General features: G+C 37.9%; 1 protein-coding gene across 1 annotated transcript in view; it reads left to right on the top strand.

Annotated features, from left to right (window-relative positions):
• LOC108718520 (cadherin-10) overlaps window positions 1-22,570 on the top strand; it is a 285,253-nt gene that overhangs the window by 177,315 nt on the left and 85,368 nt on the right. Inside the window, exons 5-7 of the mRNA XM_041566244.1 lie at window positions 6,102-6,221; window positions 7,527-7,694; window positions 13,501-13,682. Coding sequence (XP_041422178.1) covers window positions 6,102-6,221; window positions 7,527-7,694; window positions 13,501-13,682 — 470 coding nt within the window. The remainder of the gene's footprint in view (window positions 1-6,101; window positions 6,222-7,526; window positions 7,695-13,500; window positions 13,683-22,570) is intronic.

The following is a 22,570-nucleotide window of genomic DNA, read 5'->3' as shown; positions in this document are numbered from 1 at the left end:
TTTTCGACCTTTAGTGAATCTCCCCCATAATGTCTTCATTTTCCAGACTGTTACCCTCAACGTATTAAATAATTGTTGTTTTGAGGACCAATGCACTTGCAATGCTGGTGCATTTTGACCTCTTGTTGCTGTGAAATCGCACAGATACCCATTATCCAGTAAGCTACAAATTACGGAAAGACTGTATCCCACATACTCCATTTTATCCAAATAAACCATATTTTTAAGATTTCCTTTTTCTGTAATAATAAAACCCTACCTTGTACTTAATCCAAACCAACATTGATCCCAACCAGCCTATTGGGTTTATTAAATGTTTACTAGTGATGGGCGAATTTGTCCCATTTTGCTTTGCCATGAATATCGCGAATTTCCAGAGAAATTCTCAAAACAGGAGAAAATTTTGCGAAACTGTGTCAAAATGGGCGCAGGCACCGCCATAAAAAAACCATTAATGCCGGCAACAGTTTTTTCGACGCCGGTGAATTTTCACCAGTGAATTTTTGCGGCAAATTCGTGAATTTATTCGCTGGCGGTGAAACAGGCAAATTCCCTGTGAATTTGCGCCTGCCGAATAAATTCGGCCATCACTAATGCTTAGACCTAGGGGCAGATTTATCAAGGGTCAAAATTCAAATTAAAAAAAGACCAACCGAAAGTTACAAACAAAAAATCTAAGGTTTTTTGCAGATGAAAAGTCCGTATTCATACGAATTTGAATAGTACAAATCGAAGTTATAGAGAATTTGATCTAATTAGAATTTTTCAAAGTCCACCAATTGACTCCAAATGGGTTCTATGAGGTCCCCCATAGGCTAAAACAGCAATTTGGCAGGTTTTAGATGGTGAATGGTCGAAGTAAAATTTTTAAAGAGACAGTAAATAAATTTTGATATTCGAATTTTTGCATTTTTTTTAAATTTGAATTGAATTTGGAATATTCCCTAGTCAAAGTACACAAAAATTAGCTTGAAATTGGAATTTTTTAAATTCGAATTTTCACTTCGACCTTTGATAAATCTGCCCCTTAAGGTATGAAGATCCAAATTGCATAAAGATCCATTATAGAAAAAACCCAGGTTCCAAGCATTCTGGATAACAGGTACCATATCTGTAGTTACAAAATCTTGCAGGGCAGTAAAACTAACTGTAAAGCAAATCTACAGTAGATGTGACTGCCTATCAACAAGATTTCCTAAATTCCATAGTGCAGATTAGTCTCTTACTATTATTCTTACTTAAAACTATTTAATGGTGAGCCTTACTAATTAACTCTAAGGGGGAGATTTATCAAAGTGTGAAATTAGCACTCATCATAGTCCAATGGGATATTTAGAGACATAGTTATCAACGGATAAAAGTTACAGTATAGGTATACGATCCCTTATCCGGAAACCCGATATCCAGAAAGCTCAGAATTACGGAATGGTTGTCTCCCATGGACTCCATTTTATCCAAATAATTCAAATTTGTAAAAAGTATTTCCTTTTTCTCTGTAATAATAAAACAGTAGGTTGTACTTGATCCAAACCAAGATATAATTAATACTTATTGGAAGCAAAACCAGCCTATCGGGTGTATTTAATGTTTAAATGAATTTCTAGTAGACTTAAGGCATGAAGACCCAAATTATGGAAAGATCCATTATCCAGGTCCCGAGCATTCTGGATAACAGGTCACATACCTGTACAACATTTAATACATTAGCCTCTAAAATTCTCTTAGGAATGACTAGAGAGTGGTGGAATGTTACTGTGGTGAGCTCTAATTTCACACTTTGATATCAATCTGCCTCATTGTCAACTCTATTTAATGGAGGGCCCATTTGCCCCCACACCAGGGGACATTCCCATTGTACATTTCTATTGCTACAGGTTAAAAAATACAATATCCCTTGTACTGCACATTGTACAGTGTATCAAATTCACAGTTATTACACACACATTAAACATTATATATTATGTAGAAACACTTGAAAATCCTAATATACTATAGTAATGACTACATAGGAGAAAGGTTTAACTATTTTAGGGCAATTTAACATATTTTGACTTTGCATGATGGAGCATATGAAACATTCAAAATTATTTATATATTATTTGCAGATACTTTTCTGTCAAGAACAGAATATTCCTGCTTTTATTTTTTGCATAACTAACTTGAAGGAGGAAACCCCCTAAAATGATTAAATTATCCATGGTCTTTGTGTCCGAATATAACTATTCGTAAGACAAAATATTTTCCACATTGCATTTGCCTACACAGTCTCTCCCACAGAGCAACAAATCCATCATTATTCCCGCATGCTATAGCAGGAAGAGGAATCTGTATGTGCTTTAGCTTTTTTCAGAAACATCTCACTTAAGATGGTTCACGCAAAGTGTTAACCCGTTCTTGGCCCAAACTGTGAAGCAGAACACTGTTACAATATGAGGCCAAGTTATCAGAATTTGAGACTGAGAAAAAAGCGTGAATGTAAAAAAAAACACAGCTAAAACAAACACTAAGGGGCACATTTACTATGCTCGAGTGAAGTATTTGAAGTAAAAAAACTTCGAATTTCTAAGTATTTTTTTGGGTACTTCGACCATCGAATAGTCTACTATGACCTTCGACTACGACTTTGACTTTGAACTATTCGCACAAAAAATCGTTTGACTATTCGACCATTCGATAGTCGAAATACTGTCTCTTTAAAAAAACTTTGACTACATATTTCGGTAGTTTAAACCTACGGAGGTACAATGTTAGCCTATGGGGACCTTCCCCATTACTTTTCTAAGGTTTTTTTGATCAAACTTTTTTTCCTTCGATCGTAGGATTTGCGGTAAATCCTTTGAATTCGATATTCGAATTCGTAGGATTTTACTTTGAGGGTCGAATTCGAGGGTTTATTAAACCTCGATATTCGACCCTTAGTAAATGTGCCCCTAGTACACTGGCTGAAGAAGAAACTTGTATAGATGAGTTTGAGTTTTTTATGTGAAAATAATTGCATGCAGGTATCACATTGTTCCATTAATTCAACAAGGCTGAAAAACATGGCTATTTTAGTAAACTTGGGAAAAGTTGTTAAAGAATATTCCTATAGATTTCTTTACAACCGGGACAACTGGGGGATGAGTCTTTTTCTGGTGGCTTTTTTGCTTTTTATTTTTTTTTTAATTTCTTTAATATTACTTGATTCAGAAATGGTATCACATTTTATTTCAAATTACGTTTTATTTGTAGAAATAAACTAGTTAGATAAATAGTGTATTGCTTCTATCATTTTTCTGTGTAGACAGACAGCGGTTTCCGGAAAGGGGGCTCTGAGGCAGTAGCCCTCAGGATCTGGATGGGGGCCCTGAGGCAGTAGTTCCGGGAGGAAATCCAGGCGGTGTATCTGGGCCGGTAGGGCCCACTAGTGCTGGGGGCCCATTGGGTTTTTTCCCGGAATCCTGCCTGCCCAGTCCGACCCTGCCTATTAACCTTAAGTTAATCAGAGTTTATCAAGGATTGTATACTTGTAAACTTGCTGCATTGTTATTCAGGTTGCCAACTCTTTTTGTGTACTGTATATGTGATATTCTGTTATATCTAGCAATCATTGCTCCAAACATGGGCTTCCACAGAAAATGTTCCGGGGAGGGGGGGACAAGGAAGAAAACATATTACACAGGTTACTTGTAAACATATTTTGGTTTCCACACCAACCTAGCAACAGCTTTTCTATAAATATATAAAGTAGTAACTGTTGCACATGTATAGCATTGCCATTCTATTAGTGACACAAACTCTTGGTTTGCCAGGACAGCACTTGGTCTTTTCTACCTTCTTGGATACCTTAGTTAAGCCAATTTTACCCTTATTTTAAGTTTTCCATACGTTATACCATTTTTGTAGTCCCACCAATATATAATGCATAATACATTTCCCTCACTTTACACCATTTTTTCGGTCTCCTGAAAAATATAAAAGGGGGGTTCTACTGTACATAAAGTAGAGTAACAACAGCAAGAAGAGGCTGTGCATAACAAAATGACACTATCATATAATCTATGTTTATACATTCTAATTCAGTCTAGGGGAAAGCTGCTTTGTTCCCAAAGTGGCAGAAAGGTTAAAAAGATAATAGTCACCCAAAAACAAACAATGAGGTGGATACAGGACAGGAGCAGAAAAGGGGTGAGATGCAAAAATATAGATTATATTATTATAGATATTTCTATTTATACATATATAGGGGCAAATTCACTAAAGCGCGAAGTGGCTAACGCTAGCGCAAATTTGCCAGCGTGATGTCATTTAGTTACTTTGCCGATTTACTAACGGGTGCTGGCGTAAATTCGCTAGCGAAGTGGACCTACTCTAGTGCTACTTCACACCCTTACGTCAGGCGAAGTTGCGATATGGCGAAGGGACGTAACTACGCTAATTCACTAACTTGCGCATTTTACTGAACGTTACCTCTTGCGCCAGACTTGTCTTCTCCAGCTCAGACCAGGTGAAGTGAAATAGAGTAGATAGGGCTTGCTTCAAAAAAAGTTGAAATTTTTTCTGTGTCCCAAAAAACGCTGGTGTCTTTTACTTTTTTAAGGGTGATAGGCTGAAAAATGATTGCAAATTTTTTTTGGGGTACCCTCCTTCCCCCCTACATTTCCTAACATATGATACCTAAACTATACAGTGGGCAAATGTATAGGTCAAAATATGTCAAAATAACAACTCTATTTTATTTTATGAAGCTTTTCCAGGCTTTTGTAGTATAATGTATTTGTTGCTACATATATGTCCATTGTATTTAAACTTGACATCATATCTCACCAAATCGCACATTTTTTGGAATTTATTAAACCCAGAGGATGTAAAAGTCAGAAAATCCGGCATCTCATACCTGTCGGGGTTGCATATAAGTCAATGGGAGAAGTCCCAATGATTTTTTGATGTGCGCTTGGATTTTAGGTGAAAAAATTGTGAACATCTGATTGTACTTTTATAAATAACCCCCTAACAGTTAATTTACACACAGACACACATATACACTGGCATTCATACTCTAAGCTTAACAGATTCTCACTCATCTGACCAGATAAGTAAGCTGCATCATCATCTCTACTGTGATTATCTCTTTCCTCACACAGTTGAGGAGCAGGAAGCTTCTCACAGAGGGAAGAGGTGTAGCTAAATCAGGACTGCTGCATTGGATGGTCATTTGAAGGGGTGCTGGCCATTAGTATGTAAGCCTTTTATAAGTTTAGTGAAGGTTCTTTATGATAATTTTAAGAAAAGTTTTCATATAAAAAAGGAAAAACCAATATATATATATATATATATAAAATGCAATAGTTGATAGCACTCCAAGGATAATATGCACACGATACTTGAATAGTCAAAACAGTGGAGATTTATTAAGTTCCAACGTTTCGGCTCCACACAGGAGCCTTCGTCAGAATATCTTTTATTATGAAGTACAAGTCAAGGGGGCAAGTACCCCCTTGCCCCTATATGTGAACACCTATGGCTCCAAAGAGACTCTGATTATTGTCAAAATATAAATCAGAAGAAAGACAAGCACACCCAATAATGTACAACCATCTCCTCCGCCCTTACAATTTTGGTTGGTGCTCTTATTTCTAATAGCATCGGGGCTCATGTACCACATGTGAACCCATTAGCTAGCAAAAAGGAACATTGAGCAAAACAAAGATGGAAGGTGCAACACACAGAGCCATATTTATATAGAAGAGGCAGTGTGCAGCATTTTGGAGTAGAAACCCATTTCAGCTTAAAAAATTGAGATCATTTTGAAACATAACAATGCTATAATTCATATTTTACTACATCAAACTCAAATGTCACCATTCTATTAATAATATTCTAATTTATTTTAAAAATATTACAAACTGGTTTAATAATATACATTTTAAATATAATGTATCATTATTTCAGTAGTTGTGTTTTCAGAGACTCCAAACAAAAAGGACAGCTTTTTGATAAGCTCACTGGTAGAATCAACACATGCATAAATTGTATTTAGATGTTTACTTTCTGAAAGCTTTCTGAAATTAAGAAAACAAAAATCATTATCCAATGTTGACATTAGAATTTTCACAATGCAGGTACATATGTGGTGCAAGTTACTGCTGCAGATGCAGATGACCCTTCTTATGGAAACAGTGCCAAAGTTATATACAGCATACTTCAGGGTCAGCCATATTTTTCTGTGGAACCTGAAACAGGTTAGTATGGTTCTTTTACATCTTACAGAAATGCAATTGTATAATACATAGCAGATTTGACATGTACTCAGGATTGCTGTTTAGGGATGGGCAAATTTTGTCGCCTTGTTTCGCCATGGAAATGACGCCCATAGACTTGTATGGAGGTGTGCGTCAAAAAAAAAAAAAAGGTGCGCGTCAAAAATGTTTCGCCGCGTGACAATTCGCCGGCGGTGAATTTTTGGCGAAACGAAACGCCCATCCCTTTTGCTGTTAGTTTGATCATTCAAATGATCTTATATCCAATAATTACTTCACTCCACTGTCTAGGAAAAATGAACATCCCAACTACCAAAACAAATAAATGAATGCTTAAATGTAACTTTGGCAATTATTCGATTTTTCTTGCAAATTTAGACAGGCACTGTGCTTACCTGTTTCAATATTCTCTCTTTATATATAATTTAAACATTTCAAAGTTTATGACATGTGCCCTAAAGCTCTGCCTAGAGTTCATCAACTCTAAAACCGCAGGACCCATGGGTTTAATTTTGGGTTTGAGCTGACCAATCACTTCAGTTGCAGCAGCTCAGGGCCAATGGTGAGTCATATTAGCTCTCCACACTGCCCTGTTCCAGCTCACTATCTAAAGCATAAAATCTATAGAAACATCAGAGATGGGCAGGGCAGGCATGGGTGTATAATTCAGAGTGGCAAGCGGGGCCCTGTTAGGGTTGAACACGTTAGGGTCTGTGTAGGTCAAATAATTTTGGAATCACACATCACTAATACAGAGGTATTTTAAATGATCATGCAGATATTTTGATGCAGACTATGTCAACATTTGTAAATGTTGATATAGTGCATTTTTATTTACTGAGGTTGTTGGACCATATGTAATAAAGTGGTTCAGTGGAATGGCTGAATGTGAAGGATCAACTGAGAGTCCCCTTGTCATGTCTTCTCTGGTGTTATTTCCAAATGTTTACTTTTTTTGTATGAAAAATTGAATACTCTTTCGAATGACATTCAAATACACTATTTGCAGCGCTGTGTTTAATATTTTCAAAATTAGTTGCTAGTAATGAAGTTACCATTTTTAAGTTTTATTGTTATATACTAATATGTGATATTTTTTAGTGTCTTCAGTTTTCTAGTTAGAAGTGATGAAATATATTTCAATTATTTATTGATATAATAGAGTGAATGCCTTGGTTCTTTCATTTAGAGATGCAACAATAATTTTATTTACTTTCTGAAATGCTAATACGTGCTTCATTAAAAAAGTAATGTGAATATTAACCTTAAGTGCTCCTTTCTTTAAAGGAATAATTCGAACTGCTTTGCCAAACATGAATAGAGAGAACAGAGAACACTATCAAGTTGTTATACAGGCCAAAGACATGGGAGGCCAGATGGGAGGATTATCTGGAACTACCACAGTGAACATAACACTATCTGATGTCAATGACAATCCACCTAGATTCACACAGCGTAAGTAACTAGCATTGCAAATATTTCTGATTCAAATAAATAAAAAGATGCATTGTGTTTTAAGTTTTAAACGCAATACAAATAGAAAAAATTTAATAACCTGTTTTCATGGTCATATATACTCTTATTATACATGACAATTGTATGCTTCCATTGATTGTGCTGTCACCCCACACAAAGCCGTACTTTCTAAATTTTGACCTCATAAATACACACACATTCATATTATTAAAATTATATATATTGTGAAGTTTTCGGGAAACACACCGGAATTTGCACCATAAATGCAGGCCACTCCAGGCGTGAAAAATTGGCTTGAAATCAGCAGCACCAGACCAAAATATAAAATAGCTAACTTCTGCAAAATACAGTGTCCAGCAGTGGGGGAACTACCAGCGGTGCAGTAGGTGCAGCTCCACCAGGGTTCGCACCCCTGCACCTTTTTTGGGGCCCGCTGTATCCCAGGAAAGGAATGACATCCACAGCCGGCCTTTGTCTGATTGGGAGCCATTGGGCCCTGCACACCCTGGCTGGAAGGAACCCTCCTTGAGCGAATGCCGCACAATCCAACACCCCCATTTATTTTTATACATGGACTGGCAGATATATACCCATGCCTGTGCAAGCAGCCGGCTGTACTGCTCACACTAGGATTGGATGGTTTGGACCGTCCAATTTGGATGATGACGACGTGTCATGGAACCGTTACCTTTACCAGACCAGCCATGCACCACGCTGCCACAGACTGCAGGTGCCGGATCACAGGCACAGCCTCCAATCTTATTTCTCTGCCAGCCCGGGCCCGGTACATCACCCCTAATATCCTTAGTGATCTGAACAGACTCAGTTACAAGGCAAGTCAGTATTCCAATACAGTCATGCCATGCATTGCCATATTCTTCTGCAGATATACAGTTCCCTGGGCCCCTGGCACTGGCTTATGGGCTCTTTCATAATGCAATTTAGTAGTAGCATTTTATTCATATAAATTACTTATTTAGTTGTTGTCAAAGAATTATTCCTAGGATCTCTCTTTCAATCTTTTTCATCTGTTGCTGGGCACGATCTCTCCCTACTATACCTGCTATCCTATAGTCCCTTCCCAGAGACTAGTATTCCACTATTACTATAGGCAACATCTCTCCCTACTATACCTGCTATCCCACAGCCACACTCCCTTCCCAGAGATTATTATCCCACTGTTACTATAGGCACCATCTCTCTCTACTATACCTGCTATCCCACAGTCCCTTCCCAGAGACTATTATCCACTGTTACTATAGGCACCGTCTCTCCCTACTGTACCTGCTATCCCACAGTCCCTTCCCAGAGACTATTATCCCACTGTTACTATAGGCACTATTACTCCCTACTATACCTGCTATCCCACACTCACACTCCCTTCCCAGAGACTATTATCCCACTGTTACTATAGACACCATCTCTCTCTACTAAACCTGCTATCCTACAGCCACACTCCCTTCCCAGAGACTATTATCCCACTGTTACTATGGGCACCATCTCTCCCTACTGTACCTGCTATCCCAATCACACTTCCTATTATCCCACTGCCACTATAGGTACAATCTCTCTTGCTCTGAAACAGCAACATGCAAAAAATAATGTAATGGGTTGAATACATTTATCAGTCAAAAGATATTTCATTTCAAGGATTTTCTGATTCTGACTTTTCCATCCTCTGGGTTTAATAAATTCCAAAAAATTTGCGATTTTTTTTAAAAGTCAGAGATATGGTGTCAAGTTAAAATACAATGGACATATATGTAGCAACAAAACAGTTTTTATATTTAAAGGGGTGGTTCACCTTTAAATTAACTTTTAGTATGTTATAGAATAGCTAATTATAAGCAACTTCTCAATTGGCCTTCCTTGTTTATTTTTTTTAGTTTTTGAATTATTTGTCTTATTCTTCTGACTCTTTCCAGGTTTCAAATGGGGTCACTGACCCCATCTAAAGACCAAATGCTCTATAAGACTACACATTTATTTCTATTACTCATCTTTCTATTCAGGCCTCTCCTATTCATATTCCAGTCCCTTATTTAAATCATTGCATGGTTGCTAGTGTGATTTGGACCCTAGCAATCTGATATTGCAAACTGGAGAGCTGCTAAAAATCGAAATAGCTCAAAAATCACCAATAAAATAAAATGAAAACCAATTGCAAATAGTCTCAAATGTCACTCTCAATATCATACTAAAAGTTAACTCATAGGTGAACAATCCCTTTAGGGGGGCCCAGTTGTAAATTTCTGTACCAGGGCCCTTAGGGGTCTAGTTACGCCACAGGTGTCCAGTATGCTGGGAGTAAATAATCAGGTTTTTCAGAGGATCTTTAGGATACACAAACAAGGCCGGATTAACATAGTGGGCGCCCCTAGGCCCACTGCCATTCGTCGCCCCTGTCCCCTACCCTTTCATCATCTGGACTGGAGCAATGGGGATTGGCGCATGGGAAATTTAAAAAATGATTGTATCTCCAGCGCATCCCCAATTTTTTCGAACCAATATGGGTGTGGTTGGGCAGCATGCCGCCCCCCTAAAATCCTGCGCCCTAGGCCCGGGCCTAGGTGGCCTTTCCACAAATCCGGGCCTGTACACAACCACATGTGACTCCTCCTCTCACACCTCCACCTACCACTCACTTTCTTAAAACACCCCTTGGATGCCCTGCCTCACGAAAGTTAACTGCATGATGGCTCTTAAACAGCGATTTATACCTGCAATCCTTTATATATCCCTTATTACATAGTGGCCAAACATGAAAAAAATCTTGAACCTTCAAAGTAGTAACATTAATCAGTATTGCAATATCAATATGAAGTAGTGATTCTCAAAGTGTGTAAAGATCCAAATACAGTTTAGCCAACATTGTCAGTGTTAAAAGAATCAGTTATTATTTGCGGAAAGCACAGATGAAACCAGACCATACTGTAACTGAAGGAGAAGACCATAGATTTTAGATTACTCGAATAGCTACCAAGGAGAAAACCGGAGTTTGCCGTAGATTACCCGCACTGGGAGTATACACAGAGAATCATCATGAGGAGCTGAGATGACACAACCAGAGCAATCACCTAACCAGTGGCAGTGTTGGGTTGTAGCAAAAGCTGGTCCATGAGCGAAAAGCCGTTAAACAGTTAAAATTAATATCAATTGGCATGGTGCAACTGGCAGGCAGTGTAACCCATTAGATATTAAGGTGGCTTGCCAGCATCTATTATCATATTAGAGGGACAATGCCCTACTCGCCCAAATCGTATAAGTTACAGACTAACTGGAAGAAATTACGGGGTCAGTAGTTAAATAAGTTGCTCCTACAGTGGATAGACAGTTGAATGAGGCAACATGAATGACAACGCAAACTGCTCCAGGCTATGAGTGCTTCATTGCTATAAAAGTAATTACTGATTACCGTAATTAAATTGGCATAAAATTGTCCTTATTGAAAGATGTAGCAACAGATATATAAAAACAATGCTGTCCTAGTCAGTCTCTCAGTATATTAGAGCGTAGAACCACATAGGGTTTTGTCCTCTCAGTCCCCTATAGCATCAGAGTTTGATATAGTGCCATTGTGCAATAGTTCACAGTCAATGTTTGTCAAATAAAATAAACAAGGGAAGCAACTTGAGGGCACGTGAGGGCCACAGTGTTCATTTAGCTTCCAATTTCAAGTCTCTGTTGCCACCTCTTCTTGGAGGGGAGGAGCATGATCAATAATCATATGTCTAAATTGTGGAAGAGAATGTTTGGCTGACAAGAAATGCTTAGCTACATGTTGGTCAGCTTTGCCTGAATTTAAGATAGAATGCATAGCACAGCAATTGTTGTTCATTCGTAGCTGCTTTCCAACGTATGCAAGGCCACAGGGCCATATACATAGCATAGATACATGGTGCATAAAAGTCTATTTGTTATTTTAAACCATTGGTCAGTGTGAGGATGTGTAAACCTGGAGCATTGCAGCATCCCACTAAAGGTTTGGCACCCTAAGCATTTATAACAGCCATGTTTATGTAGCAGACCCAGCCAAGTCCATGGAGTGCTTGATGGTTTCAAGTCTTTAATCATTAGCATATCCCCTAGGTTTTTGCTCTTTGATACCCAATGGTGGGCCTTTTTATTTTGCCAAATGGTAATAAGGTGTCTGATGTCACAATGTCCCATCTAACAAATAGAGCTGACTGCAGAGAATTGAAATACACTATATATTGCTTGGAATTTATGGATACAAGGTAATTTTTCTCCAAAGTGCCACCAAGGCACTCACAGTCCAGCAGTATTATTGCTTCTGACAAAACAATGAAGCTGCTGCAATCCTTCTGAAAGTACCATTTATGTTTATACTTAATCATATAAAAGGACTGGAACTTCACATGCCCAGCATAGTACTGCTGGGAAGGGGTGCCTTGGGGGCTTTTTTTGGTAAAAAAAAATAGCCTTGAGACCATTTATTTCTGGTAATCGATTTTTTTATACTGACATGTCACCATGACTGGTACTGAGCATCCGCTCAACGTGTTCTCACTAATAATAAAAAGCTGCTCTTACAGATTATAATAAAAGCATCTGCTGAGCCTGATATTCAATTTATGACTACAGTGGTGCTTTGTTTCCCTTATTTTTTGGGCTGTCTTTCATTTCTGATGCTCTGCGTTCACTTAAATATAAGGCTCAGTCCAAGCACTTGTGGAAGAAAGCACTAAATAAAAGCCCTGGGAAATGCTTAATTTGAACAGCTTGCGGAGGCTTCAACTAGCAACCGAGACAGTTATTTCTTTGTTGTGTCACATCGTTTTGTTATCCTGATGACTGCTCTTAAGTGAAGATTAGGCAAAAATTTGCACACGCACACCTGGCCTCTCCAAACGATTAAGTAAGGTGCCTGGGGTATAGGAGGACGGCCCCTCCACAGTTAATGCATACAAAGTAACTCCAGCACACGTAACATGCTCAAGGGATTGCTCCCGTGTTTAATGTCAATCCAACAATACAACGTTTCGGGGGCGTGCCCCTTCGTCAGGGGCACGCCCCCGAAACGTTGTATTGTTGGATTGACATTAAACACGGGAGCAATCCCTTGAGCATGTTACGTGTGCTGGAGTTACTTTGTATGCTCTTAAGTGAAGTCACCAGGGACACAGACAGCATACTGTAACATACAGACAGTTTTCTATGCTAATTCTTGTAACTGATTTAAGGTGATTTTTATTTTAATATAGATTAACAGTGATTCTGTCTTTGTTAGTCTATTATATCTAGTCTTAAATGTATTGAATTTTGGATTGATTTTTATATTCAACAACTCTTTTTAGTATGAACATAGAATAATTAAAGTAGAAAGTAGAATAAAAGTTCTACAATTGTCTAAATTCAATTGGTTATATAGCAAAGTCTCAAGTAGTCAAATTGTACTTTTAAAATCTGTTTGTACATGTTGGAGGTGAAATGTATTCTAACTGGTCAAATTAATTAAAATAATTAGCAGTTGCTGGTGTTCATACAGAGATATTCAACTATACAGAAATACATAAAAAAACACAGAATATATGTTGTAGACCACTGGAATATTGCATTGCATCTTCTTGCCTGGGAAATGGTTGTTATGCTTACAGAGTCATACCAAAATCCACTTCCTTTCCAGTAGGTCCTCAATTAAATGCTTTAATAAGCAGTAAACTAAGGAAACAGAGGGACATTTATGAAGGAAATTTTGCATGAATTATTTATTATAAAAATATAGTTTATCATGCTGACAATTACATAAATTACTCTCATACAGATTCCTACCATCTCAGTGTACCAGAATATTCTACGGTTGGTTCTACAGTGGGTCATATTAAGGCAGCAGATGCAGATATTGGCAAAAATGCTGAAGTAGAATACAGAATCGTTGATGATGAAACAATGTTTGATATTTTCACTGAGAAAAGTACACAGGATGGGGTCATAACTGTGAGAAAGGTAGGCGAGTTCATAATATTTCTGCATTGAAATAATAAGACAGAGTGAATTATAAAACTTCATCCATATGTTTTTTTTTAATATGCTTTGTTGATTTGTATAGAGAACTGCAGCCATTACCAAAATCCCAATTGTATATTTCTGTACTTTCTACATGGACTAATAATATGTTTGATGCATCTTTTTTATTAACTTTGATACATTGGTTTCTGAAAATGCTATATAAATTGCTATGCTAAGCTTGAACAATGCTTGCTGCAGTGCAGCTTATTATTCAAACTACATTATAAAGCAAATATTAATGCTCCCACTTGCTGATTCTAACAGGGAAACCATATGTGACCGTACCGCAGCAGTATGTTTAATGTTAATGTTACAACAGCTGTATGCCATAAAACAGCTTTTATCTAATTTTTATAAGAACAAAATTGGGAAGTATTTTTCTTTAATTTGATATCCAGCGGTCATCTAGGATGTTCAGCATAAAAAGCTGCTTAAAGTAACACCAAAAATTCAAAACATTTTATATTCATTTAAATACATTGTTTTGTTACCCTGCATTGTTAAAGGAATTTTAATAAAAACACGGTAAATACAATTAACAAGGTCCAAAACAAAAAAAGGTTTCAATATAGTTAGCCAAAAATGTAATCTATAAAGGTTGGAGTGACTGGATATCTAACTTAATAGCTAGAACACTACTTCCTGTTTTGCAGCTCACTTGGTTTCCACTGTAACTACTGAATTATTACCTTGCTGGCTGTGTGAAATGAAAAGGTAATAGTATATCTTAAACTAGATGGTGTTCATGTTTGCAACCTTAGGGGCAGATTTATCAAAATGTGCGATTAGAGCTCACTGCAAAAGTAAAATCACTCATTTTCTATTTATTCCTATGGGATTTTTAGAATCGTATTTATCAATAGGTAAAAGTGAAAGTCCACCAATTGATAAAAATAATTCTAAAAATCCTCTAAAAATCCCTTTAGTCTTCACTGTAAAGTTTGACATGGGAAACTAGCATATTTGTATGTGGTTGCCAAACAAGTGAATGATTACCCAATTTGCTAAACTTTGGTAACTCTGGTAAACATTCAGCATATTGGGCTGTGCAGAGCAGAGCTATTAGAGCAATTCTTTATAACTGTGATTTTGCCCAACAGATATCTTAATGATCTCCAAACAGATATTAATAGGGATAGGCAACCATACAAAGGCTAGTAAGCATTAAATTCTGTCTGAAACATGTGTTACACCACAAAAGAGGAGCAACACTGGTGTATTATTTATAAATTGTAGGAAATGAGTTGTGTGAACTATCTCTGAATTTTAGTATATAAAGTGCATGTATGTGTTTTACTATCCAGAATGCCTAAAGTTTCCTAAAATCCGAATCACCATACCTTAAAGGGGTGGTTCAACTTTAAGTTAACTTTTAGTATGTTATAGAATGGCCAATTCTAAGCAACTTTTCAGTTGCTCTTCATTATTTATTTTTTGTTATTTTTTAATTATTTGCTGTCTGACTCTTTCCAGCTTTCAAATGGGGGTCACTGACCCCATCTAAAAACAAATGCTCTGTAAAGCTACACATTTGTGGTTATTACTACTAGTTATTACTCATCTTTCTATTCAGGCCCTCTCCTATTCATAATCCAGTCCCTTATCCAAATCAATGCATGGTTGCATAATTTGGACCCTAGCAACCAAATTGCTAAAATTGCAAACTGGAGAGCTGCTGAATAAAAAACTTAACTTAAAAGCCACAAATAATAAAAAATGAAAAGTGATCGCAAATTGTCTGAGAATATCACTCTCTACATCATAATAAAAGTTAACTCAAAGGTTAAAAACCCCTTTAAATCGTCATCTATTGAACCAAGTAGTATTGTTACAGTTCTATCTGTTTCATTTGATGTGTGATGGTGCAGTTTGCCCTATTGATTAAGCAGCATTGAGCAACGTTCAATACTACAGATTGAAACTATCCCCTAAAATTATATATTGTAGACATGCATTACAATTAGCAGTAGTTACTAGCATAAAGGAGAAAGATATCAAACACAGAGAAAGTGCTATACTAACAAGAAAGGTACTATAAATTATCACAAAGCATTTTTTGTGCTTAATTTAACACCTCAGAGAGAGGTCAACAACAGAAAGAGAACATCCAGTCCCACTGGCTTTGCTTTTAAACACAGATTTGAAAATTTATGAGTATTGAATTCCCTATACAGAAAATACAGACTAAAAATTCATTAAAAAAGGTGAAGATGAATCACAGGAGAGGAGCAACATATAAAGAACCATACATCAAAAAGTAAAAAAGAGACAGTATGAAATAACGATTATTTTCTGCACATACTGCCCGTGTTATAGAGTAAAGTAAATGTAAAAAAAAGATCTCTGTGCAGAATGTTTTCTATTCTATAAGGTAATATAACAAGAGAAAGGTTTAATTAATCAAGATTTATCTTATTCCATAACAGTAAATGAGTATAATGAAGGGAGAAATGTGATAAATTAGGATAACATTTTTAAGTTCCCTATTATTTCAATAATCCTGTATACTGACTTGGGAACAAACTAAAACAAATATTGTCTGTTTTTAAAAGTCTTGTGATATAGGACTGATGTGCTGTTTCCCCCAACCAGCAGCCTTGTGCCCATGGCTGACAAGCCTCTGCCATACCACAAACACCATACATCAGAATAAACAAATGGATTGTTATTTAAAGCTAAAGCAACATGTGTATTAAACTAAAACTAAAAATACATATTAAAAATACTTTAGATATACAAAAGAGAAGGAATATGATGTATTTCTATACAGGAGTTCTTGATTACAAGTTTATGGGGCACATTTTCTAAAACTCAAATTAATCAAATTTGTTTGGAAAACAAATCCAACCAAAAAATTTTTCTCGTAAAAATCGGAGAGACAAAACGTCATTACAAAATCGATCGTCAAATCGAATCATTCAATATCAGATTTTAGCTGTGAAAACTCGTCTTTTTCGGATTATTGGTCGAAAAACATGAATTTTTCGGATTATCCAGCACAGTTCATGATGTCAAGAAACAACTTCAGGGACATCTGCCATTGACTCTTACATGACCTCGACAGGTTTGAGATGACGTATTTTTGGATTCTGATTTTTAGCAGCTTTGGGGTATGATAAATCTCTAAAAATTTTATTTCGTTTCCAAGTAAAAGCTCAAAAAAATCGAAGTTTAATAAATGGGCCTCTATGATCATTAAAATTGCTAAAGGGCTTGTTCACCTTCCAAACCCTTTCTTCAGTTCCATTGTTTTCAGATTGTTTTCAGAAATAAAGGGGCAGATTTACTAAAGGGTGAAGTGGCAAATGCTGGCAACAATTTACCAGCGTAACCACCTGCAGGAACTTCGAAAGGAGTCACTTGGCTAGTGAAAGAGATAGAAGCTAGCAGTGATATCGCCAAGCGACTTTTCACTCTGGCGAATGGACGTTACTCTGCAAATTCACAAGAATGTGGATTTTACTGAACGTTACCTCTTTCACCAGACTTGCCTTTTCCAGCTCAGACCCGGCGAAGTGCAGTGGAGTGCATAGAACTTCCTCAATCCTCAGTTATTTACATCATATTTAGTAAGTGGAAAAACTTGTAAGTTTCAAAAACGCTGGCGTAATCAGTTTTCCCCATTCATTTTCTAACATTTTGAACATTATTTTACAGTGGGCTCATGTGTAGGGCATTAAAACAAATCTATTGCCTTTATTAAGGTTCCCTGGACATGTCTAGTTATCAGTGTCAATGTAATGTATTATATGCAACATGAAACAGAAAGAGGTCCACTCAACTTAAAATTTCCCGGCATATGCAAATTAGCCTGAGCTCAAGACCTCTAACGAATTTGCACCAGGCAGAATTAAACGCTAGCGCATTTTGTCTTTGATTTGCTCGCATTGCTGATGTAACGCTATTGAAAATTCGCCAGTGTCCGTCCGCAAGGACAAAATTTAGCATTTTAGTAAACTAGCGCTGTCTCTGCGATTTTTTGCCTGGCGAAGTGTTGTGATGGGTGCAAAGCCGTCACTGGAAAATTTTTCACCGCTTAGTAAATTTACCCCAAAAACTTCTTTCAGTTGCTTTCCATGTTTTATATTTGACTGTTTTTCCAGTATTGAAATTTAAAGTTTAATGTTTATGTCTCTGGTGTTCCCATCTGGCAGCTAAGTGCAGAGGCTGATCTGTTACAATTTGCTCCAGTAATTGATACATATATCAGCAGCCTTTTTGGAATATTAGCGATTATTGTACCAAATATCAAAGCTGCCTTTAACGAGTCTCTGGGATTCTGCTAAGCAGGGCCAAAGATCAACTAATGTATTAGTGTAGAACAGTTTAAAGGGGTTGTTCACCTTCCAAACACTTTTTCAGTTGTTTTTTTTTTTATTGGTCTCCAGAAATAAAGACTTTTTTCCATTTATTTCCATTTTTTTTTTATATTTTACCATTTTTCCAGAGTTTAAATTTTAAGGTTCCTGCCTCTGGTGTTTCATTCTGACAGTTCAATAATTCAGGTGCAGATTCTGAGATGTTACAATTTTGCAACAAGTATTTCCTTACTTATCAATCTCGGAAGGTCTGAGATATCTCGGGGTATAATAAATCTTGAAAAATTCTAGGTTTTTTTTCCACAAAAAATTCAGTTTTATAGTAAAAATAGACCTCAAATTGTTCGAGTGTTTTGCATTCTGACTAATAAATAACCCCCTTAGTTGATACATTTCTCAGCAGCATCTCATGAGTATTAGCAACTGTAACAATTGTATCAATTATTAAACCTGCCTTTAATGAAATTCTACTCAGCAGGGACAAAGATAAGAAATGTATCAACTAAATGTATCAATTTAGAACAGTTTAGAGTCAGCAGTTTAGTCAGCAACCCCCTTCCAGAGCAGCTTTAGAAAGGTGAAAAATAAGACTTACACTACAAAATTAGAAAAATGGACACACATTGAAAATAGAATTTTCTATTTATGGTGAACTATCTGAAACCAAAGGAACTGAAAAAAGTGTTGGCAGATGAACAACCAATTTTAGGAGTTGTTTTTTTTTTTATTGCTCACATTTTATGCATACAAGTATAGACATGTTAGTCACTTTTCTCAAAGTTTTGGGGTGAATAGACGAAGAACCCTCACTCCTTCGGGTGGCATGGAGAGGCCAGTTACTAGGAGCAGCAAAAAGCTGCCTCTCGAAACTTTAAGAGCTGAATTTCTGTTTTTTAACACAGAAATTCAGCTCTGCTAGTGGAGCAAGCGCAATAGCACTCACTACACTAGAGATGCAGCCCCTCCTGAACCCACTCTGATGCTAAAAGTTGAAAGCGCGGAGCGGAAGGGGGGGGCGGCAGCACCTGAAGTGCCACTGAATAACCCCAAAATGTACTAAAAAAAACAAAAAACATTTAGCAAAGGGCAATGGGAATTGTGGTTTGCTTTACATTATGCTCAATCTACCATCTCTTGTATTTCAATCAGGTCAGTGTCACTTTTAAGAAAATTTAGACTATAGTTCATCACCCCACCTTTGTTCAGAACTGTGGTTCCCACAGCTCCCAGCATTAATACACAAAGTGGACTTTGAAATATACATATTTATTCTCAACAAAGATGGACAAGATGTAAATGCATAATGCATGAGACACATTCTGCATATGATTATTTTCTTTGAATAAAAAAGGGTTGTGAAATTTTCCAAACACTTGATTAAAAATTCTTCCCGAGGAATGAAGGATAACAAAAATTCCAAAAGTACTTGGGGGGGGGTGTCAATATGTTAGGCACCTGTTATGTTTTTCCACAGACTGGCAAACTTTTTCAGAGGAGCAAACTGAACATGTTCAAGCCCGTGCCCTGGAGGTTTAAGCTGAGAAGGAAGTCTGATATAGAAGCCCATGTGTACACAATAGAGGAAATTAAATGTGGTGTTTCTTTTGACAGATGACTCAGTGCAACTTACTTTGAGGGTTTATTGGTATATTTTTATAAAACTTTCTGATAAAGCTTACTTAGTTTTAACCTTTCCTTCTCCTTTATGCCAGGAATATCTGTTGCTAAGAAAAAGTTAAGAATTGCTTATATATGTTTAAAGTACTTTATTAAGGTATACATCATAACAATTAAAGAAACTCAAAATGTGCTATTCACAGTAAACTATCTTTGCCAAGCTGAGAAGACTGAAGAGATTGATTTACTATGATCAATTATTTAAACATTTTCAGCAAAATACAATAAGCATTTAAAGTAAATGTCGGGCTATTGAGTGATTATTGAATTTCTTTGTACGTTTTCTGTCCAGCAAAGTCATCTGATTATGCTGCAAGAGCACAAACTGTTCTATAAACAGCACTGGGTCCAATTCAGAAACACATTCATTGTCATTATCGCAAGCATAGGTACACTTGCATCTTGAAATTTAAGGGAAAACTTTTGGATTTTGAAATACTTGACAAGACAAATACAATGGACAGAGCTAGATCTCAGACATAGTTATATTATCATTGCCTTTTCAATACCTTTTGCATCTTATATATCAGGGCTGTCCAACTGGTGACCCGCGACCCCCCCTTGTGTGGCCCCCCACCTACCTATTGTGTTTGTTTACCATGTGTAAGATTTAATAGGTATTACTACAGAGATTAACTTGCCCCTGCATTGTTTAAACCTCAAATTCCTCAAATTCAGACTAATCCCCTGTATTGTTCATACCTGTTATCCCCCTGCATGTGTGTACCCTACTCTGCCTGTGTGTACCCTACTCTGCCTGTGTGTGCTCTACTCTGCCTGCATGTGCCCTACTCTGCCTGTGTGTTCCCTACTCTGCCTATGTGTTCCCTACTCTGCCTATGTGTGCCCTGCTCTGCCTGCATGTGCCCTGCTCTGCCTGTACATGCCATTCTCTGCCTGTGTGTGCCTTGCTCTGCCTGTGTGTGCCCTGCTCTGCCTGTGTGTGACATACTTTGCCTGAATGTGCCCTGCTCTGCCTGTGTGACATAAGCCTGGTATTTGTTCTAAGGGTTTGTTAGCATTTGAAAATACATTTTTGTTAGGGCCCCTAAGGTGTTTAATCATGTGCTGGGGGTGCTGTGTTATCCAAGGGGAAGAGGATGCATAAGGATTTAAGGGTATGTCTTAATATGACAACTTTTTTCACATATGAGTGATATCCCTGCAGTAAGCACCAACCATTAGATTTTTTGGTGTGCTACCACAATTAATGTGGACATGATTTTGTGGTAACATGGGTGTGGTTTAAAGTGGATGTGGTTTAAAAACAGGGAGTGGTCAAGACTGGCTTCCATTATCGGCCCTCCAATCTGTAGGCCGGAGAAATTTCAGCCCTCGGTACCACAGAAGTTGGACAGCATATATACACATTTTCCATATAATGCAGTTAAAAAGGTTTAAAAGAAGTCATGATGAAAAGTCTGTGCAAATGTTACATACTGTAATTACATAATTAAATTGGGATGAAAAAAGATCATAAAGTTCAACCCCTCAAAATGAACCACAGTGCACATACAGTATATATGCACATACTTATAGAGACCTAGCTATACACTCACATAGATAAACGATATAAACTATTAGCTATGCTAACTAGGTGATCAGCACTGTATATATATCTGTAACGTTCACAACTAGGAACTGTTGTGACCGAGGATAGCCACTCCAAGGGGAGTGGATATGGTGGACGCCCAGGGGTGTAGCCATAGGTAATAGTAGGCAAAAACATGATGGTGATGAAGTTATAGCAGGTTTATTGCAGACGGAACACAGAAACACAAAAGGCAGGAACAAGCAGAATGGCTGATCGAGGAATCCACATGGTGAGGGAAAAAAGGGGAACACAGGAACAAAAGTACTCACTCAGGAAACAAGGTAACAAGGTTTTCAGGAACAAGACAAACAAGGTTTTCAAGGTTCAGGTTCAGATTCAGGTTCAGGTTCAGATTCAGATTCAGATTCAGATTCAGATTCAGATTCAGATTCAAAATAGCAGGTCAGGAACAAACAGGATACAATCAATGACTCAGCACTGAGCAAAGCTCAGGGCGGGGTTTATAAAGGGAAGGTGATTAGGAAATGGGAAACACATGAGGGTAAACGAGGTGGGTGGAAAACAGACTGTGAATGGCAGATAACAGAAAACAATACACACCAAAGTTCAGAATCAGCCCTGAGAGCCCCCAGTGGCTCATCAGGTAAGTGCTGCAATGAGCAGAACAGCACCACCAGAGTTCAAGTCCCGGGCTGATCCTGACATTACCCCCCCCTTGAGGATCGACCTCCGGGCGATCCCAGGATCAAATGGTCCCCCATCCATTTTAGTCCAAACCCTGGGGAAATGGGCCGAAGCCTCGCCAGAAACGAGAACAGGAGCTTCTTGAGGATTGGAAAACAAAACAAAGAAATTGCTGGGGTCAGGAGCCAGAACAGGAACATTGGCAGAATTAGGAGCCAAGATATCACAGCCAGAGTCGGAAACCAGGACATGAAGACAGACAAAATCAATACAGGCACCCATTACAGGTGGCGGACCAGGAGCTTGGACACCCATCACGGGTGGCGGATCAGGAATACAGGCACCCATCACGGGTGGCGGATCAGGAGTTTGGACACCCATCACGGGTGGCAGACCAGGAATACAGGCACCCATCACGGGTGGCGGATCAGGAGTTTGGACACCCATCACGGGTGGCGGACCAGGAGCACGGGCACCCATCACAGGTGGCGGACCAAGAGCACAGGCACCCATCACAGGTGGCGGACCAGGAGCACGGGCACCCATCACAGGTGGCGGACCAGGAGCACCCATCACAGGTGGCGGACCAG

Source organism: Xenopus laevis, chromosome 6L (assembly GCF_017654675.1).
Source record: "Xenopus laevis strain J_2021 chromosome 6L, Xenopus_laevis_v10.1, whole genome shotgun sequence".
NCBI lineage: Eukaryota > Metazoa > Chordata > Amphibia > Anura > Pipidae > Xenopus > Xenopus laevis.
Note: the sequence above shows the minus strand (reverse complement) of the source record. Positions and strands in the feature narration are given on the sequence as shown.